The 26,725-nt window shown below is 46.2% G+C and overlaps 1 protein-coding gene across 11 annotated transcripts in view; it reads left to right on the top strand.

The window, feature by feature from the left end:
* hdac7a (histone deacetylase 7a) overlaps positions 1-26,725 on the top strand; it is a 99,214-nt gene that overhangs the window by 12,652 nt on the left and 59,837 nt on the right. For 2 of the 11 annotated variants that reach the window (XM_088633780.1, XM_088633774.1), the window contains exons 1-2: positions 3,700-3,847; positions 18,266-18,334. The exons of 1 other annotated variant lie outside the window; for it this stretch is intronic. In XM_088633780.1, coding sequence (XP_088489906.1) covers positions 3,829-3,847; positions 18,266-18,334 — 88 coding nt within the window. In that variant the 5' untranslated portion in view covers positions 3,700-3,828. Of the gene's footprint in view, positions 1-3,698; positions 3,848-11,165; positions 11,227-11,999; positions 12,025-17,052; positions 17,825-18,265; positions 18,335-26,725 lie in introns of those variants that run through there. 8 more of the 11 variants (XM_088633801.1, XM_088633815.1, XM_088633782.1 and 5 more) reach the window with 7 other exon arrangements.

Below are 26,725 nucleotides of genomic sequence, written 5' to 3'. Positions count from 1 at the left end.
TCCATGACACACAAGGACACACCTGACAAGGTACCAAGTAAAGAAAAGGCAAAACCTTTTAAACTGGTATATTAAGAAAACGTCTGCGAACTGTCAGGCCGTCCAAACCTTGCATTATTTACCATCTGCTTCTTGGTATTTTGAGAATGTCATGGTATACATCGAGTAAAACTTTTCGCTGTCATCTTGAATCTTACCCTTCTGCAAAGATTGAAGTTTAAGTTTGATTTCCTGCCAAAAGCGGCCAGTCAGCCAATGTGTGTCCATCACTCTTTCCAAGCGCACAGGCTTGTGAACCGTTTTGAGTGCTGGCTTTTATTAACCATCTTCTGTCGTCTTCTTTCCTCGCATCACTTCCTGCTCTGAAAATGTTGGGGGAATTTGCCAAGTGCGATGGAAATCTTTTTAATAAGTTTCCAAACAGCGTTTGTATACCTGTAACCTCACCTGGTGTTCAGTTTTCAAATTAAAATCATTTCAGATGTACGCACTGCAATTCTCTTCTGACAGGATTGCCGTCTGTTCGACGTCTTGTTAAAACACTTCTGAAAGCTGGTTAGGAGAAAATCGATGGAGGAAATCTTTTGGTGTTGCACAAAGTCGGGAAACTCACTAGCAAGTGTTGTAGTTAAGATTATTGACTCCACAAGATTTTTCCCCACAATTCAATTGTTTTCATTCAGGCCAGTTTATTCTGCTGTTTTCGTGTAAGAACAAAAACCATACAAACAGAAGCAAAAAATCACTGTGTGGAAGAAGAAATGCCGCAGAAATGAAATACGTCTCCTAAACCTGTAAAGGCTTTGATGAATTTTACTGCAGATGAGATGCTCTCTGGGGGCCCGGGACAGATACTGGAAGCTTAACAAGCAACAAAAATTGGAAATATTCCCAGATCACAGGTTTAAATAGACTTTAAATAAACAAATCATGTATTGTAAACACACATGTATTCAGTCACCCAGTGTACAACTGAAAAGACAAAGGGGGTGTAGCATATTCTCATTCCCTTTGTTCAGCGGTGTTTCATCCAGGCGTTATCAGAGAACCACATGCTTCTGGTGAGGGTCGTGGCAAACCAGAGCGTATCCTGGAAGTCCAGGCCGCAAGGTGGGACTGCTTCCTGGACGGGATCATCGCCCAGTCCATCGCAGGGCATCCACACACGCAAGGACATGCACACACAGGGTCACTTCAGAGACAGCTCTTAACCTGGCCAGCTCGCCTTTGGGCAGCGGGAGGAAACTGGAGCACACAGAGAAAGCTTAGGCCATCACAGGGAGAGCATGCAGACTCCATACAGAAGGTGTCCCGGTCTGGGTCCAGGAGCTGTGATGCAGCAGCGCTGTTGTTGTAGGCAAGTTAAAGTCAAGTTGCACTGTTGTTCACTCATTTTATCAAATCACTTCCCCACTGGCACGGAGATCACTCTTTAGAGGATAGGGGGGATACAGTAGTTTTCAACTTTCAACTTGAAAATGTTCAGCAAGACACTTTGCCCAGGCCCAAGAGTACCGGCAAACTCTCCAGTGTTGAGAACCGCTGTCCTCATCTTTGCAGAGTTTGACAGGATGGAAGTGTGGTCATGGCCATTCAGAGTGAACAACAGGTTTGGAAAATAATTTACAGAACTAAACAATAATTTAATTCTTTGGGCTTTTAACTGTTCAGGATTTTTTAATAACCCATCTAATATGTTCTTTGTGATTCCTGAAATTCATCTTGTCTTTCTAGCCAGAGTTTGGTCTTTGAGTTAGAAGTGTGGGATACATAAGCATCCCAGCTGCCAAGACCCCTTCCTGGAATCCACACGCCCAGCGCTGTTTATCATGAGATCACTAACAGAACGCAAAATACTGCAAATAAACCTCTGTTCTTCTGGTGGTTAGGAGGCGTCCTCTATTTCAACTGCTTGGGCTTTGATTTTCAGTGTTCTATTTATATTGCTCTTCATCTTGGGACATTTTAATTGTAGTTTTAAAATAATTTAGAACGATTGCATTAAGGATTAATTGTAATCATTAATTGAACTGAAAATCCTTACAGCACCCCCCAAAATACTTGTATAAATGCAAAAATATTAAAATGCTGTGTATTCCAACCTGTGCTAATTGCAGCCCCACTTTTTTTTTTAAATTCTTCATTCACTGCTCTTAAACAGAACCTTATCAGGGTACTTTCTGCAGAAAAGCAGCAAGGGATTTTTCCTGTTTTGGAAAGTAATCTTCGTAACTGCTCTTTGAGAAAGAACAGGCCACCCTTGGTAGCTCGAAGCGCTTCGCTCTACGCATATTTTCCAGTCAGTCAGAGAGAGAACCTGTGTTGTGGGTTCAACTGACACCCACCTCCCCTCTCGATTAGATAGGAAGAAAAAATTCTGAACGAGATCAAATAAAAAAAATTTTTGAGCTCACAAAGCAGCAGAGCGCTTAAAAAGTAGCCTGGGAGTAGCCTGGGAGTCGATGGTGGTTTGGGGACCTAATTAGCGACAGTACTGAGTGGAAACTCAGAAGGCTGCCTTTCAAAGGCCCTCTCTGAAACGAGCTAGAAAATCTAGTATTTTACCTCTGAAACGTGAACATGACAAAAATATTTTTTAGTCTGACTATCCGGACAACAGGATCAAATAGAAATGTTAAAGAACAACACGTTATAATATAATGTGTTTTGCACCACAAATGTAGTGACAGACAAAAAGGCAGTAGGTGTTATTTTGCCCTTTCAAATTGCATTAGACCTTATACTGTAACTGTAATGGTTGGTCAAAGCAGAAAAGTGTTGGTTTGCTCAATGGACGCCCATCTTGTGTTGCATTGGACTGTGGCTTGATGTCTTCCTTCACCTTTGCTCTTTTAAAAACTAATTAAAGGTTTTAGAGGGAAGGAGGCCATCCAATCTCTATTGATTTTTGTCTTGCTTGTAGCTCTTTGATCCGATACGTTCATCAGACTGTCTGTGGCAGATCCTGAAGGGTTCTGAAGAACTGGTGTCTGTATTCTAAGCTGGCAGTTCTTCCTTATGGCGCCAAGCAGAATTTTTACTGATCCACTTTTTTTCCGGTCTTGCTTCTCGGAGCGCAAAAAGTGTGATTTTATTTTTGTGCATGCTGAATTGAGAGTTCGAGGAGAATCCAGGCCGTTTTCCCAGATCGACTCACAGTTCTTAACCACAGTTTTGTCCAGCGCCGGCTTGCGGAAGGCACCGTTTCAGCTCTCCGCATGATCGAAATCTGTTCTGCCAGAGGCTGGAGAGCAGACCCCTCTCTGGGTTTTCAAACTGAACCGCTGAAGAGAAGTGTCATGCTGGGATATTCCAATATGATCGCCTCCTTCACTCATACCATAAATGCTTTTCTTTGGTCTATGTGCTTTTGGTACTTGCAAACAGTTGTTAATCATGAATCAATAAAGGAATCTGCATCTGTTGGTTTCTTATATTGACCCATCCCTCGTTGTCCCTGTTGGAATATTACTGTAGCGCCTGGTATGAACTGGAAGGTCCTCCTGGTCTTGGCAGTGGGTGAGAGGGGAGGGTGTCAGCTAACCCATGAGATCGCGAAGAAGGCCAGGGGTTGAGTACAGAGAGCTCGCTGGAGGGGGATTCTGGTCAGATCTTCCTTTGATGCGGGAGATCATCACGGAAACTGTGCTGCGAGCTGCGCGTCTGTGTTTTCTGTCGCGAGCGAGTGCAAGCGTGCCGTCACCGTCACTCCGAGACCGTCACTCTCAGCCTGTACACGTGCCAGCCTGCCCTCTGCCCGTCCCAGCCCCTCTCGTGCTGGACTGTCCCTCTCGGCCAGTACCCGACGACCGGCCCCGAGCGGAGCTGATGTGCAGCAGGAAGAGAGGTAAACCACATGTGCTACTTTTCTGAACGCGTCTTAATCTGGGGAACTCGCGACTCTCGGGCTGACTGCAGGGTGTTTGTGTCCTTTGATTACAACTGATTTATGTAATTGTGCGACTCCATGTTTCGTTTTTACACTCAGTGCCTCCTGCGTGCAATAATGTAGACACATTGCGCTCTTCATTGCATGTGATGGGTCTTCTGTGACTTGGCTGCCACAGATTTCTTTATGAAATGACTACTATGTTTTCTCTTTCTAAAACACTCCAAGAGACCATAGGGTATGGTATGTAATTCACCAGATATAGATACTGTCTATTAGATAGCTGTCCATTTCTACCATCACTCAGTTGGCATCATCTAAATTTAAAACCGTCCTCCAGTCCCAGATCTAGATCTTGAAAGCACGACTCGAACACTCAGGGTCTGGGACTGGTTCTGGAAAGAGCCCATGCTGTTCAACCCTATGCTACCAGCTACTGAGGTTTCCCCACAGAACAAAAATAAAAGAAGAAAAAAGATCAAAAAGCTTTCTGTGGAATCTTTCATGCATTAAACTGGAGGTTTTCCTGTTTTCTCCCCCACTGTGTACCTCTAAAACATCAAATATGGTCTTAAATCTCCCCTAACTTAGCCATCTACCCAGGTAGCTCAATAACATTCTACCAGTCTCTCATTCTATGAGACTGCTAGAATGGGTCTCAGAAGCATAGCATCGCTGTAGAGGACTGCATTCTCTATGTTAATTAGAAATTAAAATCCGGCACAAATGAGCAAAACCCCAGACTTCTTCTGACTTGCTTTTACAGAGAAGCGCAGTCTACCTTGGTTAACTCTACACAAAAAAAACGAAAGCATTGTTCTCAGCCCGCAGGTTGACGGGCCAGGGGCTGCGCTAACCCGTCCAAGGCTGTCAGCAGTTGTTGTATTTGAAATGCCTTTTCTGAACATGCAGTTAAAATTGATAACCGTTCTGTTTTTAAACGGAAACCCTGAATGGTTGATGCCAGCCAGCGGTATAACCACTCTGTGATTATATTCATTGGCTTTGTTTCCCCCAGTATCGGGCTTCAGAAGTGCAAAACCTGAAGGGAAATTTAACATAAGCAGATTCGGGACTGAGAAAAGCAGAGGCAGTCACACAAGGCGCTGTGGGTGTAAGGAACAAACTACCAAGCACTGATTCACTAGGATCCTTCAAGAACACAGCTTGGGGAGATTCTTGGATCTAGAAACTGTTAGTGACAAAGTGAAGCGTGGCAGACCAGACAGCTCGCTGTTGTTTAGTCAAGTGTCTTCAGGTCCTGTTTCTTTCTGCTGCTCCTCAAAAGGATGAGAAGGCTGTGTAAGTACAACAACCTTCTAGCTCCTTTTAATTGTCTACAGTGACTGGGTGTTTAAGGGGGAATCGGGTTACGTGCTGTTAGTAAAAGGGAATCAAAAATGTTTTTCCCCTCATCATTTACCATAATGGTTATTTAATTGTGCACGATCTGTAGAATCAATTAATTATTATAGCTCCTTGGGATGAAGCCGGAGTGTAGACGGCATGCTTTGAAACGCTTCTTACAGTGCATTATGCATCTCCTGAAAGCTTGGATCACACAATGAATACGTTTGTCAAAATGTTGTTGGGACTGTAAGATGCTTGTGAAGAGAATTATTCACAGGCGGTGTTGACAGGAGGTTTGTGCCTTTGTATTTCCTGTTTGTCCCATGCCTTATTAGGTAGTTTTGCTGCTCTTTCAAATTTATTTTCCGCAGTCATTAACTGTTCCAGTAGAAAAACCTCTTCGAGACTATAAGGGTGCATTAGTCACGCCCAGCTCGAGAACATCATCAGTATAATTCCATGTGTCAGTTCCCTTCCAGAAGTCTTCTTACCTTGTCTGGACACATTCTCACAAAATGACATTTAATCCATATTATATATATATACAGTACTATATATATATAAATATGCAAAGTAACTGATCAGAATGCATTTGCACATAATATATCAATATAAAATAGACCTTTAAAGTAGTTTGCAGGATTCATTAAGAGTGAGAGAAAGAAGTGAAGGGATCTTAATCTGGTTCTTATTATAATTATTCTGTTTTCCAGAGAAAATTAGATGTCCATCTTGGTTTCTAAACTATGTCCCAATGAGATGACTTTTTTAAAGATCATTCCTATTCATTTTTTAAAACAATTGAAGTTCTTTAGACGCTTTTTGGCTTCCAGTTGATTCCAGATGGTGTACAGTGACAACTCGATAATTAAGAGCAGATTTGTTCACAGAACATAAAGAATATCCACCATTTCCCTGCTCCTCCCACATCAGAAAAGCTGGAGAGAAATTCTACAACAAACTAATAGTTTGAATTTTTTGAGCTCATACAACATACCGCATAACCTAAAACACAGTGTTGTAAAATCTAAACATAAGGGTGACATATACAAAATCTAAAACAAATTTAGTAAAGAATATATTTAGAGACAGAAATGTCTTTTGCACCAAGAGCACGCTTACTCATTCTGATATTTGCAATACACATGTGAAAGTACATGTAATTCTAAACCTTAAAATCTTTATTTAAGAAAGTAAAATCCTGTTGAAATTAATCCTTTTAAACAGTGGCTATTCCACTGCATTGAAAACAAGGGTATTAAATGCTCATTGTATTGGGTTTTTATTTTGATTTATTTAGAAAGATCCTCTGGTCAAAATCCAAACTCGGCACTTATTATGGAATTTAGTCTTTTCAGCTAAATACGCACTTTTAGGTCCCCCACCTAAAATCATTCCGATAAATTGTAACATAATGCTCCTCAGAACAAATAATCTGTCCAGTTGTCTTTTCCATTGCACGCCTTGATACAGACAATTTTCACATGTGAGATGACAGTCAAGGTGACACTTTAATAACCAGAGAACCTCTGTATTCAGCCCAGTCAGCACACAGGAGTGTCTGCTCTCTGCAGGTAATCAAAGAGCAGGTTGAACTTTTTAAGAGTTGGCACAGTGCCACTAAAAAAGGAGCTTGGCTTTTTAAAATGAAGGTTATTTCCAGTTACAAGCTATTGTCATTACAGGTGAAACAGGTACTGAAATTCGAACTTTCTCTGAGCATTCAGCTACATCTTTAATCCTGACTCCTGTGAAGCCGTCCTGACATTTCCTGTGTTTTCAAATCAAACCTTTTGCTAGACTCTGTAGATTTGCAGTCAGTGTACTGATGAAAGCTCCCTTTGAGCAGTCAGCAGCTAGGAAATTCTGTTGTGCTGGGAGAGCGTTACTTTTCTGATTAAAATAGCAGAGATCTGCATTTTTGGTGTAATAAAGTTCCGTAAAGGTCAAACCAAGGTCTGGAAGCTTAGCACAGATAAGCGCAGATCTAAGCTCATACATTTAACTACAGTGTGTATTGAGAGAGTTGAGGAAAGTCTGCAGACTTGCCTTTCACCCAAAAAAAAGAAATGGGGAGAACATGTGTGTTTCAGCTCTAGGACTGGGAGAATCCCTCATCTCCCAGCGCAGGCGAAACCGAATGGAAGTGTGTGCAGCGCTGCTGGGGCACTGCGCGCGTTACTGGGGTCTCCGCTCCGCACCACACCCTGTCAGAGCCATCAGGCATCTGCTGTTTCCCCCTCGGCTCTCCATCCTGCCATCCCGGCACGGCTCCAGCATTCCCCGCATTCCAGCTCACTTCCTTTGGGAGAATTCCTGGAGGCTGGCAGGGAACTCGGGCTTCTCCGTGCCAGATGGATACTCCATTTCTCCCCCTCCCCTCTCACTCTCTTCCTCCCTTTCTCCCTCTTTTGCATTCTCCCCCTCCCCCCCCCTCCTCCTCTCTTCGTCTCTCCCTCCCTCCTCCTGTTCTTTTCCACTTCATTTTTCTCTCTCTGCTGCCGGTGTCCATCTTTCACACCACCTTCCTCTGAGTGCTACACCTCCCTGGCTTTCTAGTCCTCCGCTGTGTCTCGCCCTGCTGTCCCTGCTGGACCTCTGTCCTCTCTCTCCAGCCCCGTCATTCATCCCCGTCTCTTTCTCCCTGCTGGTTTACCTCTGTCTGCCTCCATTCTCCGGTTCACCCTCGACCTCGCCGCCCGCCTCTACTCCCTGCTTCCCACACAGTCCTTTTCCTGTGTCACAGAACCCCACTTTCACACCGCTCAAATCCCCTTTTTTCAGAAAAGCGAGCTGAGAGGACGGGGATTAAGAATTAGCCGGCCTGTATTCATGAAGCATTGTGAGTGGTTCAGTGGTCAGAACAGACGTTCCTGATGGTATCCCTCTGGCCCCTGAGCCTGCTGTGATTTTCTGCCATTGTCTTCCCTTCTCTTTTTCCACCGCAGAAGAAAATTAAGTAGCTTAAGTAACAGGTAGTTAACATTTGCCATATCTTTTTCATTTATTAAGGAACTTGTATTTAAAGCTATCACAGGGGCATCTTCTCTCTTCATATCCTGTTTGAGCAACAAATAAGTTCTAATGTTTTATATATACTGTATATTCATCTGAAGTTTGTGAACCTACTTGTTCCTGTACTACAGTACCTCTTTTGATATTATTTCCTCTGCTGTTATGCGTGTCATCTGTTAACCTCAGAATTGTTTTTTTTTGCTGCGTCTGGGCTCGAATTTGTAACTTACTGTTGCTCAAAATCACTTCTCAAAACAGTTATGAAGCTCACTTAGGAAGGGTGGAGCAACCAAGCCTGGAACACAGGGGAACAGCACTTGAATGCTTCAGCGTCATTTCAGCCAACCTGCCACAGGATAGGAGGATAGGAAGCTCAATACATAGCTGCACAGGCAGGGTTGGTAGGTACACGAATGGGTAGTTACTATATATAGTTAAATGATTTAGAAAGTTCAAATATGTTTAGATGATAGACCCAAATTTAAGCAAAACAAGGACAAAGAACTCTTAAGAACCAACTTTAAATCTGGTCAGATGAACAGGGAGAAGCAGAGAAGTCCTGTCTTAAGTGGCTAAAGGATAGCACGCATCTCTTTATAGTCCACAGAACTCAACAAGTAGTGGCTGTCTGAGAGGTGCAGTGCCTGATCTCAGCACAGGTGATTCACTGGTGCCTGGAGGGTGACAAGGGAGGGCGGACTGCTCTCACTGGTATTGATGAAGGACCTGGTGTAGAAATCAGGCAGACAAATGGAAACAATTGAGAAATCATATCATTTTTTAAAAACATGACTAGTGGGATTTTTCAAGAGCTTGTTGTGGCCGAATTGTTTGGATCGGGCACAAACGACAAGGACAAGCAGAGCAGCTGCAGTTCCAGAGCGCTTGCACGTAATCACGGCCTCACATTTAGCTGTCTTTCTTTCTTCTGTTGGCCTCGTTTCTGTGTCACCACCACAGGTCATTCTGAGGTCACACCCCAAGCAAAGAAATTATTTTTAAGGGAAGAGACAGAATAACTAAATCATCATAACAGCCACACCTCTTCTGTAACCGTTTTTAGTGGCAGTTATCAGAGCACTTCTAAAGGTGTGACTGTTATTGCATTGTTTTGAAGATCGTGCTCCTCTGCTATGGTCCTGACTCCTACTGACTAAAGGTTGTGCATGTAATAATATGGACTTTTCTTCGTTACCGCTACTGAAAAAAACCCCCAAAGCACTGTAAAATGATATTATGTGCACACAACACAGAAGTAGAAAGAAAAATCACACAGAAAATAAACCATATAAACTGAAGTGTTAAAGCAGAATTATTCATGAAAAGTTATAGTTAAAAAGTAGGTCTTTAAATAAACTTTAAAGATGTCCGGTGTCTCAGGCTCTATATATACAGCAGACAGAAAGCTCTGTTGTCCACTGTGTGTAGCCTGGTCTTCGACCTGAGACAGCAGATGTCAAATTAAATGCTGGTCTACACTCATGCAGTAAAGGCCTTAACCTGGAGCTGAGCTCTTCAGTTGAATTTGATGGGGAGCCAATGCAGTTTGCACAGGACAGGAGATACAGTATATGCTGGGGCAAAGTAGTTGTAATTGGTACATGAGCTGCATTCTGCAATTCTGGACAGTGAAGCTTGTGTATCAATATTTCATCTTGTGCAGCCGTGGCTGCTGAGGCACCTGCCAGCACAGATTCAGCCACCCCTCCTCAGAGCTTGATGAGCTTGAGCCCCTGAAACCCTGCCTCTGATTGGTAATGCAAAGAGATGGTCTGTAGCTACTGCAGAGAATCTGACTGCAATGTTGTTTGTCCTCACTGCTGGGATGGAGCAGTCCGGTTCTGTCTTGTTGACATGTGATGTGTGACATTACTACTACTACTACTACTACTACTACTACTACTACTACTACTAGAACTACTACTACTACTACTACTACTACTACTACAGTAGTTCCTTACATTTCTATAGCGCTTTTCTGGACACTCCACTCCAAAGCACTTAACAGGTAATGGGGACTCCCCTCCATGCTACAGCAGCCATAGTGCTCAAGTACACTCACCCCACACCAGCGATCAGTGGGGAGGAGAGCAGAGTGATGAGGCCAGTTCACAAATGGGGATTATTAGGAGGCCATGACTGGTAAAGGCCAGTGGGAAATTGGGCCAGGACACCCACACTCATTTCAAGCACATGTGGGAATGGTGCTGGAAAGTTTCATGATCAGTCACTTAGCACTGTAGTGCCGCTTTTAGACCTTCATATCAGCAATGCAAACAATGTCAGTTATGCCTGACAAGACAGACATTCATGTTTTTAAAGTAATTGCAGAAATGCATACGGTATGCTGCTCTGGGTGGTGTAATGACAATAGTAGCAGTAGCATTTGCTGTTATTGATTTGATAAAGTATGACCTCTTGGAGTCTCATGGTCTGTGTCAAAAAGGCAGTTCTCCAGTTCAGTCATCTGGCTTTCACCCCAACATCCAAGACAACCCCTGAGCAAAGCAGGCTCTTGATCTTCTTCATTTTTGCTGTGACTGTTTGCAAATGACAAAGCAACAGTTGAGTTGAGTCACCTTCTACCTGGCTCTCTGGCTGTTTGTGATTGAAGACTGACCAGTGGAGTGCGAATCCTTTCCCCTTTTCCTGCCCTCCTCAGTGTTTGTTTGAGCAGACATGATCGCCCCCCCCCCCGCCCCCCGCCCACGGCGACAGACAGATGTGTACAGCTGTGCCGTGTGGCAGTTGCTCAGCCGGCCCAGGGCCAACAAGGAGAAGGTGCGCGAGCCTGCTCTCTGTGTGTCACACACACGCCGCTCAGCTCTAAATAACGCACAGAGGAAGCCGCAGAAGTGAATAGGAAGTTTCAAGGTACCGGAACCTGAGCAAAAATAGTTAGCACGTACCCAAAGAAGCGAATGTTATGCTTTCCTTCCCTCGGCACAGACTGTGCTGGCCTCAGACAACATGTAAGCATTGTTTGTTGTTTTTCCTGAATTCTCTTATCTTCCGCACTATCTTGCGACTCAGGGCAGCAGGTTTTTCAAACGCGGTGGTGTATCTCGGGCGAGCTGCAGCCTCCAACCGGTGTATTCTTACGCCTGGTGAAATTGACGGTTGGCTCATTGCGGCCCTGGGCTGTGTGCCTGGCGGTTTGGCCAGTGTTGGTGTCGCAGGCTCCCTCTGCGCCCGTGTGCCAGGGAAGGAAGCAGAGGGCAGTGATTTACCAGCGGGCTGTTCCTGCATGTGGCCGTGCTGCTTAGCTGCAGCGATGCTAGGAGACGCCAGCTTCTTTGGCCTTGCTTCCTGTGCAGTTGTCGTCCATTCCAATGCAGTCTTGTCCGTTAACAAGTGCACTTTGTAATTTGAGCAGCACAAGAATAGTACAGCTGCATAAACTTGTTTTTATCTGCGTTCAGGCCAAATAATAGTATTGTGTGTATTCAGCTTTCCGAGATAATGCTGCCTGCTCAAAGGATAGGGCCAGGCACGCTGGCCAGACAGGACCTGGGTCTTTTATGGCAAATTATTCAGTTCATTGGGCAGTGAGAATGAAAATCCTCATTTTGGAGTTGATATTTTTTGTGACTGCCAGAAAGCACAATGTTCCTTCACTTGTGCAAAGTTGGAGTGGCAAAAGTGGAAAGCTTTGCTTCCTCACAGTTCCAGGGTCCTGGGTTCGATTCCAGGCTGGAGTGCCTGTTTGTGTGGAGTCTGTATGTTTGCAAGGACCTCCAGTTCTGCCCCACTTCCTAAGGGCAGGGAAGGTAAGAGTTATTGCAATTATTCATTCTGAATTATGTGAGATCTCTCTTCTGCCATGATTTCACTGTGGTTTGAATGGTCAACGCTAGTGCAGTGTCCCTGTAGGGACAGCTAACGGGCTTAAAAAAGGCACATTATCAAAACGGCAAAGCCTAAATCCTTTTTTTAATCTCACGTCCTCCTGTACCTTCCCCTGGGGGGGCAGCATTCCGCAGCCGAACATTGATACAGGCTCGTCCAATCAGGCTAGCACGTGGAGATGGCCAAGAGGCGCGTATTTTAGCCCCGGAGAGTCACATGTACACTTCACTGGCTCCATCCCTACAAACCCAGCCGAGAGAAGGGCTGAGTGAAACAATGTGTGCCTTCATCTGCTTTCCCTCGCTAAAACCCCTCTGTTTTCCCCCAGGGCTCTGGGCGAATGTCTGTCACTGTGTGTAGAGGAGATCCTGTGTTTTTCCCCTTTTTCATATCGATGTCATTGTGCTGTTTCTTTTGGTCAGTCATGTCCATAATAGGACCCTAGGGGGACATTGTAGGACTTAAAAAACAAGTGTCTATGACAAATACTAATCAATATCGTCAGGGTAGGCTGAGCAGGCTACTGTATGTCTATCTTAATAGCGAAATGTGGGTCAGAGTTGGAATCTACTGTATAAGGAAATTAATTAAGGATGCAGAGGAGGAGACACGTCTTTACACAGAGAGTTGTGGGTGTATGGAACTCCCCATGAACTGACTAGGCTATACTGTACGTTTGTGACCCCAACATCCACGTGTCAGGGCTGCACAGTCCTTACCGCTTCAGCAACTGGCAATTCCTAATTGGCCGAGTTGAAAAAGAAAACGGCAAAAGACAAAGTGAGCTTAAAAAACTAGGTGTTTTGCAGTGTTTCATGACTAAAATCTGCTAGAGGCTGATTAGTGCTGAAGTGCTACTTTTCCATTCCCTCTCCATTTAGTTTCTGGGCCCTTTCTGCACCCCATCTCTGCACAGGGGCAAGCTTCTGTCCAGAGAAAGTTCTCGCTGCGCTTCAGACAGGTGGCACAAGGGAAACAGAAAGTCTCACACTGCCCGAGAAACAAGATATTTACAGACCCAAAATCAGAAAAGCAGTGAACAGAAACACTTACTGTAGGTCCTCTGGGTCATTTTTGTGTCTTATTATAAATGACAAATAAACTTGCTGAAGTTAGAAACATAAAATACAAATGTCAGAAGTCATTATAAAAGTGTTACTTCCTGCCTGTGGGTAGCACAGCATGACCTACTATACAATATGCATTTCTACCGGGCTTTTCTGTAAACGGCACTTCAGACGGGTCTGAATTTCCTTTCCCATAAGCTTTGTTTCTTTCCCGTGGTTGAAAACACGTGAAGCAGACGCCAAGGCAGTGCAGCGGACTGACGTGGACTTCGGGTCTACCTCCTCTCTCTGAGAGACGAGGGCCAGCATACACCTGCGTGGGAGGCTTTGCTGAAACGGCTGACCGCATCCTGCGCTGAGCGCCGTTTCATTAATTAACGGGAATTTGAATCTTCATATTTTCCCGTCAGCTCTCCCTGTCCCCCCATGCCGCTGTAAATGTGCTATTTAAGGGTGGACAGTGAACCTTCTCTCACATGGACATTTTGTACCGAATGAAGCTGCAGGGCTCTCTCTATGTGCCAGACCCGGAGTCAGGTTGTTCCAGTTCCTTTACAATTTGGGCTGGCTACCTGAATGCATTGAAAGTGGGTTACCTTGGACAGTTAAATGTTCCTGCTTGGTAGCTAAAAATCCAAATATTAGATAACCCTCACGCATTATTACCCCCTATTTCGTTCTCAGTATTAATATTTGTAGTAGTCATTTGTAGTATTGCTGGTAGTTGTAATACCAGCTGTCACATGTGGCCCAGTCTGTCATGTTATGAATGGGCTTGTACTGGCTGCGCAATGGACTGGCAGACCAATAAGTCAGCAGAGGGCTCTGCCTCCGACACAGAAAATTAATTCTACTGGTTACTTCAAGCCTTGCGTGCAGAAAATCCGATTCAAGTGAAAGAGGTGGAGGGGAGACACTTGCGTCTTCAACTGATAACTCGCTTCCGAACTGCATCCCCCTCACAACACAGATCATTACAAAATGAACAGGACCAGCTGCCCCCCAGGGCAACCGAATGAAAAAAAGAATAAATCCAGCAGGTATAGCTCATTGGCCTGGGCTTCTGTCGATGCGTGTGCTCTTTCTCCGGTGCTCGGGACTGGGCAGGTCTTCACTTGACGCTTGATCGGCTTTTGACCTCAGTCCTGAGCCGTCGTTCTGGGTTTCATCACTCAGACGCAGAGCCCCTTGATCACTCGAGTGTTCAGGCAGGGGCATAGGTGCTAATGGCAGTTGTCGAGGACCACACGGGATCTGTTTTGCGTTGCTTGGAAGGGGCGTGCGTTTAAATTGCTGAGCCCCACAGGGGCTGGCCGGTGAAGGTATTTGCATGAAAGTCCCGTTCGCACGTTTTGCTTACAGTAATATGGAAAAGCTAACAAGCAGTTGTTTCTGCTTGTGTTGTTGTTGTTTTTTTGAAGTCACACTTTTGCTGTTTCCTCTGCTCCTGGTGAGTTTTTGCAAGCCTGGGAGCCTCGTGTTCCTCTTGCTGCGGACCGAGCTCTGTCTGAAGAGAGCAGGGAGCCACTGGTGGGCCCGGAGCCCTACTGCTCCTTTTGCATTTTCTCTCGGATGATTCACGCTGCCTTTGTGTTTCTTGTGCCCCCAGTTTTCTCTGCTCCTTCTCTCGGTGTGGTCTTGCTATTTTCAGCTTGCTCCGGATGTGATTCAGACTCGGGGATTGTGTAATCAGCAGAGTAACCACAGAGCTCGCTCTGAGAGCACCGGCTCTCCTGTCACACACCGAAACCTTGAAAGAAACACCACAGTCTCTACAGGTTTCGATATTTGTCCTCCTCAAGTATGTGGGTCTGTAATGGGGACATTTTTCGCAGAATGGAAAAACGCATAGTTGTGTCTAGATACAGTAACTGAAAGGCAAGCTGTTGTATTCTGGATCTGAAGGTCTTTAAAAATCCACTCATGCAGGACTGCCCTGCTGTTGGACCTTCGCTCGTCTGCCCCTTTTCACTCTGGTTCAGCCAGATGAGATTCGGTTGTGTTGTCACTGTCAGCTATTCTGCTTCCTGTTCGAGGTGAAACCTAGACAAGCCGTTCCACAGACAAGTCAGAGTAACAGGAATTCCCAGCTCACAGGCTGCACAGGGCCTTGGAATGGAAAATAAACCGAGAGGTGATTTGCATGTGATGTCACTGTGTTAGGAAAGTGACCGAGATCAGCGCTCAGTGTGTGCTGGTGTTTCCCAGAAGGACAGGCAGTGTGGTTCTTGATTTTAGACAGTTGTGCGATGGGTTCTTTGAGCCACAACCTTTACAGCCACTGCACTGCTGACATCGGGCAGCTGGACAGGACTTTTTTTAATTCACTGTATCTCAGGAAGGAAATCGTAATCATTTTGAGCGCTGTATAAAATGTAGATCAAATCTAAAGCATTTTGGAATTATTCTTACATGGTCGAAGGTGCTGTCTGACAATGGAACCTGGCAGTTAGCATTTTAGTTCTGGCCTCAGGTGTCTTGTCTGTGTGAAGTTTGCATGTTCTACACGGTTGCATGTTTGTATGGATTTGTTCAGGATAAAGTGGTCTCCTCCCAATTCCCAGAGACTGTTTTTGCTTACTGGCTATACTGTATTGTCCCTTTTTCTGTGGTCCTGCTTTTTGGTTGCCTCTAGCTTTACAACTTTAATATTTCTGTTTAATTAGAGCTGTGCTACTTCTTTTACCTTTTTACGTGCTTCACTGAACACATGATCCATCAATATAGCTCATCCGTTCCTTTGCTGTCCCTCATGAATTGAGGGCTCTTGTCTTCCATGAACCCGAAGGTGTACAATGATTTACACTATGTTGTAGTCAATGAGCTTCTTCAGCTACCCTGACCATACGTGTGTGTGCCTGTTTTTTAATTGTTGCTACTTTTATCATATACAGTATTCTAGACACCACAGCAAAGAAACAGCATGCATTTTCCTTGACTTTCTGCGTCTAATGCTTCATCTCATTTTCTACCTGTTACAAAGTTCTGCAATGCGAAGTTGTGAATTTAACAATCCCTCTGAGCACAGTTCCCTTGGCGTTCCTTCAGACTAGGGGCGGCACAGAGGCACAGAGTTTCAGTCTTGCAGCAGTGGGGCCCTGGGTTCAATTCCTGGGGTGCTGTCTGTGTGGAGTTTGCATGGGATTCCTCCTGGTGCTCCGGTTTCCTCCCACAGTCCAAAGACATACTGGTACATTAGGTTACATACTGGAAAAATGACCCCTGAAGTGGGCTGGGCTCCGGCTCCCCTGCAACTCTGTACTGGATGAAGTGGTGAGAAAGGGGTGTATGGAGGGATTTCTTCCCACTTGGAATTTTGTTTGACTTTTTCCTCTTCACAATGTAGTAACCCTGGCATGGGGGAGAGGGTTTTATGAGGGGCGCAGTACTCAGGCCCTGAAGGGACTGTTCTCTCAGGGACAAGAGCGTCAGTCATCCTCAGACCTGCCTTTCCTGCGGGGATGGTTTTGAAGCCCATCAGACTGGGAGACACAGGAACCTGGCTCTGCTCAGCTGAACGAAAAGGAAAAGGCGGGGCGGGGCTACTTTTGGCAGCCCTGGTAGAAGAGGTTGCTCAGATGGTTATTTTTTTTTAATTGCTTCGCTGCCGCTCAGAACTTATTCGGTGAAAAGAACGAGCCCATCGCCTGTGCTCGCCTCATCGCTCACTGCGAGCGCAGCTTTTATCCTTTTATTTCAGCAGGTGGAGCCACGAGGCCAAATTCACACTTCAAAAAAAAAGAAACGAGAGTAACTCGAAAAAAAGTTTGCGATGTCTGATTGGCTGCGTGCTTCGCCAATGGTCTTCACCGCTGCGGAAACAATGCAGGTTTTCTGTTTGAAAGAAGTCGTGTGATGTCACGGCTATTTTTGGTGGTATCCGCCTTGTTTTCTATTTCTGTCTCTCTCCGGGGCTGGTCTAGCTCTAAGCCGCGATACCTCTCTCTCTCTCTAGCGTTATTAGCGATTCTCGTTTGTCAGTTCTTGGTATTGTTGCCTGGACGTTTGCAGAGAGGATTAGTTTGGATGCAATGAGAAGCGCTCTCTCTGGTTTCTTGGGGGGATGGGGAGCAAGCGCAGGTGAATTCCGAGCACGCAAGACGGTGCCAGTAGGAAACTAAAACAACCTGTTGCACCTTTTTTTTGTGTGATAACTCATTCATAGAAGATATTCGGCACAACAAAAGCGAGAGCTGATTTATTTGGGTACTAAAGAGGAGTTTGTTGCGGCTTTCCTCCCCAGTTTCCTGCACTAACAGAAGCGCATTCCGAAGAGTTTTGTCCGGACTGGGACTTTCAGAGACGCTCGTGCCCGCGCGCACGCTTTCCTGTGCGGAGGCTCGAGCAGCTCGCGCTCTGAGCCCCGTGCCTCCCAATGATCCCCGAGCCCCGGCTCGCGAAGAGAGGAAACGCGGCTCGGAGAATGAGCCGTTGTTGAGTAGCGCACCCCGCGCGTCTACACTCGGGGAGGCGAGGGAGCTGTTAGCTGCGCCGTGGCCGTCTTGTCACGCCACAAGTTTTCTTGAATGTCTTGAAGGCGGATGTTGGACGACCACAGTTTCTTAAAAATGAGCGGAGCTGCCCTTGTGATGCGAGAGTAAAGACGTCCGGAGCTCTGTGCGTTTACATATGCCGCTGTTTGGAATAAAAACAGGTTTGTTGTTGGGGTTTTTTTTCCCTAAAAAAACAAGTTTTGGGGGTTGTTGCCGACTTGTGCTTCGTTTATCCTTGTTCAGTCGTATTCTTCGTGGCTTGAAAGTTTCTTGACGCCTTACATTTCTCCCCCGCCCCCTCCTGCTGCGCTCTTGCAGTTCAGATAAACTCGACCTCCACTTCACTCACAGCTGTCACGACGCGCTCCCGGGCTGTTGTGATCGCCCCCGAGATCGAGAGAGACGCTTCTTTAGGAAATACGGCTCATCGCTGCAGTGTTGTGCAAAACCCTCCTCTTTATTAAACGCGGAACACCACCCGCCCGACAGGGAAAGCACACGCAGCCCCGCCACACCTGGTGACCCCAGGGGCGCGCACCCCATGCCGGGACTACTCCAGATGCTGAACACCATTTACGAATCGCATCCTGTTTTCTCCGCAGATGGAATTACAGCACAGGGGCAGACTCTAAGACCAGACCAGCAGGAGAGCGATTCGCTAGGAGCTACGGGTAGGGCACCTTTCTTTCAATTCGCCTCACCCCGTCACCAAACTCCATCCTCCTCTTCATCGTCCGTCCCCCCAGAGATGTGTCAGTGAGGCACAGAGGGACCCTAAATCAGCGCAAGCAACGCGATTTCCCCTCTCAAGCGCGCATTCATTCCTACAAGCCCAATCCGTAGTCCGCATCTGCGGTTCTCCTCAAAGATGAACACCTTGTGGTGATTGATGTCAGTCGCTTTTTTTGATCGGTGCTTCCGTTTATTTGGTGAAGCAGAGCGAAAGCAGGTGTCCAGGAGAGACCGACTGCAACATCCCAACACGTGTCTGTTTTATGTTTTGTTTGGCAAAAGTGATAACAGCTAGAGCTGTTCACGAGTCCTTTTTGCTGCTATGTTCACTCCACAGCCGTGGGTTGAAACCACTGCAGAAAACTTTTTTTTTAAAAAAATCTGTGAATGTATCCGTGTACCCTTGTGTTAGAAGGCATATGGATAAAAGGTCGAGTTATTCCTCAGGAAAGATTATGCATAAAAGTGCTGTATCTCCCAGTAAGGAACAAAAACAATCGAATATCCCTTTTGTTCTCATGTAGCAGAGAGACCAGACTTTAGCCAAGTCTTTGTATCCCTAATGCAGTCATTTTACACATTTGTTTCTATAGGTCACCCTGGGTATAAGAGCTTTTGCTGTGCTAAGAAATACGAACAATTAATAATAGATCCATCCCTTATCTTGTGCCCTTTCAGTGACACAGCCACAGCCCCGGAGGAACAAAAGCTGATATTTTTGGAACTTCACCGTGACAAAGACGGCAGTTTCATTTAAGTGATTTTGTAGCACAGTGGCGCAGTGTTCAGTACTGCTGGGTTCCTGCGTTCATCTCCTGGGGTTTCCTCCAGGTGCTCCATTTGTCTCCCGCAGGCCGTAGGCGTGTTGGCACGTCAATGGGCTTCATTGGAGCGAGTGTGTGTGCCCTGCGATGGCCGGTGGGCGTCCTGACCAGAGTGTATCCTGCCTTGTGCCCGTTGCTGGCAGGGATAGGCTCTGGCTGCGCTGTGATCCCGGATTGGAAGAAGTGGTTAGACAGTGGATGAATCTGTAGGTTCTGCTTCATCTGTGGTTAGATTTCAGCAAGACAGGGGCTTTCACAGTGGGTATTATTAGTTTATACAATGGTAATATCAGTCTGTTGTTACCTTAGGAAAACCTCAGAACAATAGCCGTTCAGTTCAGGGTTTAAAATTTCCCCTTTTGCGGTGAGTTGAAGTGATATCGTCAATAATCACCTCAGTTTAAACGCGTGAGGAAGTACAGCAGGCCTTCAGGGAAATACACTTTGAGCATCATTGCAGCAGTTTCTGTAGTCTCTACAGTCACCTGTGCTGGGAAAGAGCCCGGCCTTGCAACGGAGATTTGAAATTATTTTCGCCGTCCCTGCCATCTCATTCTCTTGACCCGTTTCCATACGGAGTGAAGATCGTCCGTTACCTTTTGGTTTTTGCAGTCCAGACCACAGGCCTCTTTACAGTCTGAGCTCACTGTTTAAACAGCCGCAGTCTGCACCAGGTGTGGGGAATTTGCTCAATGACCTGATTGTTTTTTTTTGCTAATTTAATTACCAAGAAGGAGTCATCGTGAATCGTGGCGCTTTTTCATTGAACCTCCCTTGCTTCATGCGTAAGTGTGTCTTTGGAGCAATGCACTGTATGAGTTAATTCAGACACTGCCAGAGTACTTTCTCAGAATTTGCATGCATCGTATCGCAGGCTACACCACTGTAATTTCTGAGGGATACTCCGCTTTAAAGCCTCCATGCACCGAGCTAGTTTTTTCACAGTCTAGCTCAAACCGCTGCTCAGATTAGCTGTTGGAGCTCCCTAGATTTATATACAAGTTTGCTTCTATTTTTGGGGGGTTCTAATCATTCTCGAGAGGCCGGTTTGGGTAAGAATGTGGTGCATTTGCGGAAACTAACTGAGCAACATTATCTGAGTTGTAAAAAGTAATGAGCAGGGTCCCCCTGTGACATACTATAGCAGGGGGTCTGAGGTGGAGAATTTGTTTTTTTAAAGGGGCCTGATGTCTTCTAAGTTCTTTTAACAAGGGAAATGGATCCCTTCATACAGGGGACCACTTGTTAAATGAAGCAGAATTTCTCTTTTAACAAGGCGAAAAGGCGCCCATCCTCGTTGCCTCTCAGTTTGAGCTCCGCTGTCGTGTTCACCCTTCTCCACAGGCAGAGACAAAATCCTCACTGTTCAAAAGTTCTGCAGTTAAATGGGTAATTTGTTTTGAGGAGAGCCGGGTTTTCTGATGTGTGGGGTGGCCGTTTCTGGGGAACGGCAGGACATCGGATAGCCAGGGCTCGGATGTCTCCGCAGGGATCCAGTATCCCTGGAGAGCCGCGTCTCCATTCACCTCCCAGCGCGGCTCCAATGTCGCCCTTTCTGCAGCCCTGGTAATTTCCCACACACCTTGTAAACGGATTCCTCTATGTCTGAAAGGCTTTGGCAGGCTCCGGACAGAAATGTGCTCCAATCCGGAGCGGCCCTTGTGAACGCCGATGAGCTGGCCTTCAGCGCCCGGGTGAATCCGAGCTCGCCGAGGGCCAGACGGAACTGAGGCTGCTGGCTCTCCTTGCTGGTGCGGGCTTGAACTAGGCCTCTGCCTCTGGCCGCCTGGACTGCTGCTGGTCATCACTGTGACCTGTCTGGGTCTGTCGTGGTGCACGGGGCTGGTTGGGTGACTGCCAGCGTCTCTGCCAATTCCTGTTCTTGAACATGGAATAGGACAGGGAGTCCTCTGTTTCGCAAGGCCTGAATTACAGGCGTTTCTTGTTGTCCTCGCATGAGCCACTCACAGAGCTGGTGCCTTACAGTAAAACAGGGGACCCTTCGAACTCCTGGAGAGCTGTAGCGTCTTCTGTAGCTCTTGGTAACTTAATTACACCCATTAGCGATTTGAGACCCTCGCCGTCTTGAAAAACCGCTTGAAGACCACGTGTCCAGGTGAACAGAGTTGACCGTTCAACACTTGGAAAATCAGATTCTGCCAACGGACCTGGTTAGAAGCCAAGAGCAGAGGATGTGTTTTTTTGTGTGTTATTTTTGGAAAGGAAATGACCACGGTACCTTCCGCCCTGATGGGGAAAAATGAAAGCGCTTCCTATTGGAGCGGGTCTCCTCCTGGGTCCTGTGTCGGATTGGGCCTGATTGCCAGCAAAGGATTTGATTTGCTTAGGCTCCAGGCTCCGCCGTTTGGTTTTGCAGGTTAAGTTATGCAGGTCCTCGTCTGTGTGCGTGTCGAAATCCCGCAGCCTCATGTCTTTCTCCACGGAAAAAAGAAGGATGAACTTGTTGGCTTCAAGGGCCTGTTTGCAGGTTTCTCCCACCAGGGCTGTCCGCCTGCGCCCTCCTCTCTCCTTTCTCTGCCCAACTCATGTTCCCGGAACATGGAGAAGAGAAAAAAATCCCCCAAAACGTACCGGGAAAAGTAAAGAGGAGAACAAAAAGCACAACAATGGGGAGATTGTTTTTTTTTTTTTTTTTAAGCACTGTGAAGATCACATTTCCTGTTCCTTGTTTGTGCTCTGGGTAGCTGGCTCCGCCAGCCCTGGTGATAGCATTTACAGTGAAACCCGACACAGCAAGCAGAAGTTAACTCTCGGTTACCGGTGGGCTCTGTCACTGACACCACACCAAATGTCAACCTCCAACTAATTGAGGCGACGCAGGGTTCTTGCAGGAGAGGCTGGGGCAGCAAGCAACAGCTAGTGCAATGTGTATGCACCGTAAAAGCAGCACGAAATGTTGCTCACACGATATTATACATTTGAAAGCAAGTTTGCCACAGCTCATGGGCAGTGGTGGCAAGAAAGAAGGAGAAATAACATCTTTAATGCTGCTTAAAAATAATCTGAGCATAAATGGTGGTTTGCTATCAGGTATACGAATGTTTGCTGGGATCAGTCCAGCAAGAAACTCCATTAAATTCCATGGAATGCCTGTTTAAAAAACCAACGGCACAATCGGGACTTCATCAGTTTCTGATTGTGTGAGCAGCACTCCCCTGTTAGTCCTCGGGGAGACTGACATCTGGGAAAGATCGCATTTTATTGCCAGTGTTGTTAGATGATCTACACAGGAGACGAGGGATGACGTTGGTGAGATTACAGGACCTGCTTTTTCTGCAGAGACCGGCTAAAAACCGAGACACCGCTGTCAAAGCTGCCTTGTGAAAGAGGCTGCTTTAGGAGTAGCCCGTGGTTCAATGTGAATTTCGAGTACCTGTGCAGACAGGTGAGGCACACCTGTAATGCGCTTCCCCGCTGTCCAGTTCCAGATCTTGTGTGAGCTTCTGACCACATGTACTTGGCAGGCTTGTCACTCAGGTTAATGAAGGCTTTCAGGACCTGTAGTAAACGAGCTGGGGCAGAGTAGCAGTGTTACTATGGAGCCCAGGATCGGGTAGCCTGTTGCTGTAAAAGTCCGCTCTTTAAAACGAAAACCTATACGGTTCGTCACTGTTGCATAGCTGCTGGGAGATTCTACTGTTACTCTTGTATCGGTGATGCTGTCTTTTGTGTGGTGTGGTCTTTCGTGAGTGTCCCAATTTAAAAAGCTGCGTCGAAATGGTATATTGACTTCCTGTAATTTTTTTGTAATGGGGTAGTTGCTTTTTTTCCCCCAAGTTGTCTGTCCATCTTCTCTCATTGGTTACCCAAATGACATTCAGAAACAGTGCCGTTTTCAGACTGGCAAAAAGAGAAGACAGATAGCGGATCATAAGAAAAGATACCAAAAAATACTCCCAAAACACACCATGTACAGAGCCAATGAACAAGGTTTATTCCGTGCCAAAAGGAGAAAGAAAAGAAGCACAACGTTTTGGCTGTGGAGTCTTCTGCAGGTGTAAAACAACCGAAGGAGCCACTTCTGGTCCACCTGTCGATGCCGAGATTGAGCTGGGAGTGGGAGCACTCTGACAGCCGCTGACGGCCTCGTCGGGCATCTCCGCAGGTCCCCCACAAGCCCCTGGACCCGACCCGCCCACAGCATTACAGGCGGGCCTCTTGTCCCGTCTTCCACGCCAACGCGGCGGAGGAGCACGGAGCTCTGTGTGAGAGAGCCCGCGTTTAAAAACATGCCCTTTTCCAGTTTAAGCCGTGCGCGGACTCGAGCTCTGCTTTCATGTAGCGGCCTGACTCTGTGGCGTGGGCTTGCTGTTGAGGCCCCTGGATGCACTGCTTGTCCAGGATGTCCACAGTGGCCTGCGAGCAGAGTCAGAGCTCTTGACTGTGTGGGCATTTCCCTCAGCTCTGGACACAGTTTACAGGAACTCCGCTCTCCAGGAATGGGGAACTGGCCCCTCTTTCCAGTGCCTGACTCACGCTCTTTTCTGGCTTTTCTCGTTTTTAATTTTGCTCTCCCAGATTGCCTCCAGCAGAGCAAAGGCGACAGCAGAAGGAGGTTTTAGTGCAAGTTCTGTGTGCTGAGCAAAACGAAGTGGACACATGCTTTTAAGCTTTCATGACTTTGCACCTGGTAGGGTTTGCCTAGGTTTGTCTCTAAAGATAGAAATAAGCCAGCTTTAATCCTTGGGAAAGCTGGTGTTGCATAAAGTATGTGTAAAATTCAGTGTTAGAACAAAATGAAAATAAAGTTTATCTATGGCTGTTACAGGGCTAAAGCTAAGCATGAGCGCAAAGGAGTTTTCTTGGGACCTCCTCAGAATTAAAGGTTACATCCATGTCTTTATGTTATGCCCTATAGTTTTTACACGAGGTCTTTCCCTGTTAAGGATGCAGTCACACATATTGAAGATATTGTCTGGGCGCAGAGCTGTGTCAGTGCGTGTTGGCTGCAAGGGAGCAAGTAAAGGTTAATTCCAAGCTGAAAAGGAGAAGAAATGTGACATTCCAGCTGTTGAGTCTTCTTCAAGAAGGCTCAGCTGAAACTGAGTATTTCTCCTTCATACCTGCAGAAGGCTCAACAAGCTGAAACGTTGTTTCTTCTTTGTAATTTTCAGAATGGGATTAGCTTTTGCTTGCTCCTTTGCACACTCTGGAAAGGAAATGCATAACCCCACACTCGTGTGCCTTTCAGCATGGCTAATGCGCTTGGCACTGACAGGAACTGTGACGCCAGCCCCCTGGGTGAGCTCGTGGAGCTGGAGCATATGTAGGGTGTGACTGCAGTCTGCCCCGACTCTTTCAGGACAGAACCAGAGGCGTGTTTCAGTGGTGTCCGGCTGAATCAGTCAGGTCACCTCTCGGCACCTTCGAGAAGGTCTATGCGTGCTGCTGGGTGACCATGGGCATGGCGCTTGACCTGCCCTGATCGCTCAGGGTTATCTGGGAGCCCTTATTGTTGGTTTAGATAAGGATACACTCACTTGACACGTCAAGTACCTATCAGCAGCATTAAACTGGTATGTCTGAACAGGGTCTAGGAGGGCACTCCAATGCGAAACTTGGAAACAGGTCATGCAAAGGTGTGCGAACAACATCAGAAATAAACCTAGATTGATTACATATCTGATTACCATCTATGTAAATAATACAAAAGACTGGAAGCGAATCCGGATACACCAGGAATTTTTTTTTTGTGCGTGTTGACAAAAACAGGAACCCGAGGTTTTTCACACGTCAGCCCCAAACCCCTTCGTGATCCTTCTCTCAGGAGACAGAGGGTGGCTCTGAGGCTTCACCTTGCCGGTCTGTGCCCGAGTTCACAATGGCGCTGTTGTCAAACGGCTCCAAGCAGCTGAACTTACAAGGGACGGCAGACAGCTGATCTGGGGTCATCGCATTGGTGGAAGGGAGAGCTTTCTGCCACGGCGCCATTATTCTTATAACGAATCAGTTGGTTTGTGTGTTAGCTGTCGCGGAAGGGTGCTGGTGGCCCCTTTGAACTCATTTACACAAACGCGGGGACACAGCACTGAAGGTGTCACTCTGCGGAAGTCAGTTTCTTCTTCGGTCCCGTCTCATGCCTGTCGCGATTGAGAAACCAAATGAAGCTCGTTAGCTTATTGTGTTGTGAAGATAGTGTGCTGTGTAGCACTGGAGATCAGTCCTATACGCGTGAGACCATGACAGAGTGTTCCGGGGACTTATTTCTGTTGCATGTGGCCACCACTTGTGCCATTGTGGTCTTGCATGAATCCTCTTTCGGTCACAAGATATCTGGTGCCTGCTGGCGTGTACTCGCACGGTCCATGAGAATATTTCCCATGGTTGTCGCGATACAACTGGCCCGCTCACTTTCAAAGCACCCCAAACAATACTGTTTTGAAAATCAAATTTGCCAGTAACAGAATCTTTTTTTTTTCCCAGTTGGTAAAATGACCTCTGTGTAACAGAAATGATTTGAGTTTCAGAGTTGGTAAAGAAACACTGTCATAATGCTCTGTAAATCTGTGACACGAGGTATACAGTGCCACGTGTTCTTCAGCGCACTTTTCTGAGTACCTAGGAGGAATTTCTACATCACTGTCCTTCCCATTTTACTGCCAGGAGCTGGTTCTGTAACATGTAGTGCACAGGATGTGACCTACGAAGTTTGACATTTAAAAAATTAAGATGTTGGGGTATGTTTCACCATCATGGAGTTAATGTAAGGTTGGGTATTATTGATCAAGATTGTTAAAGGTGGTTTATCTTCTCCTGCTCTTGTCTTAGAGGAGGAAGATAAATAAAAATAGTTAAAATATTTGTAGAAGCTTTGTTGCTGTGTCTTGGAATTCTTTCATGCTGTGGTCTTGCCAAGCTCTGCTTCTTACAGGAGCAGGCTGTTCGAACAGTCTGTCTGCTACTATAGATGGTGCCGCATGCTTTTTGGTACAAGTGACAACTATTCCTCAGCTGGAAGAGAGGGTCTTTGACACAGAATATTTTCAACAAGGGCACAGAGGGTAAAGGTCTGCAGAGATGCAACTTTTGCATCTGAAAAGCAGGGCATCTGAAATTTTCAGGATTCAGTCAACCAAACAGAAAAATAACTTGTAAAATGTGCTCTAGGTTTTTTTTTTGCCAAGATACAGAGTACGTCCATGAATGGACTTGGTCAAAGTGAATCAAAAAGTGAATCGCCTTGGTAACCAGGCTGGGTCAAAGTGAATCGAAAAGATAGAAAATTAGCTATGTCTCCCAAAAATGGGGTGGCAACATCTGGAATGCCTTCCTGAAAGAATTTCAAATACGTCTCGTTTCTTCTCATTTTTGAAATGCTCTTTTCAAGAGGCAGTGAAATAAATAGATAGATACTTTATTGATCCCGTGAGGGAAATAACAGAATGTGTCTCGCGTAAAATGGGAATGTGGTGCCTTTGCTTGGAATCCTGCTGAGATACGATGCACAGCAACCAATTCTTTCTTTATCTAAAAATCTCTGTCCAG

Source organism: Lepisosteus platostomus, chromosome 1 (genome assembly GCF_059453375.1).
Source record: "Lepisosteus platostomus isolate fLepPlt1 chromosome 1, fLepPlt1.hap1, whole genome shotgun sequence".
Classification (NCBI taxonomy): domain Eukaryota; kingdom Metazoa; phylum Chordata; class Actinopteri; order Semionotiformes; family Lepisosteidae; genus Lepisosteus; species Lepisosteus platostomus.
This window is presented reverse-complemented; position numbering and strand designations above follow the sequence as displayed.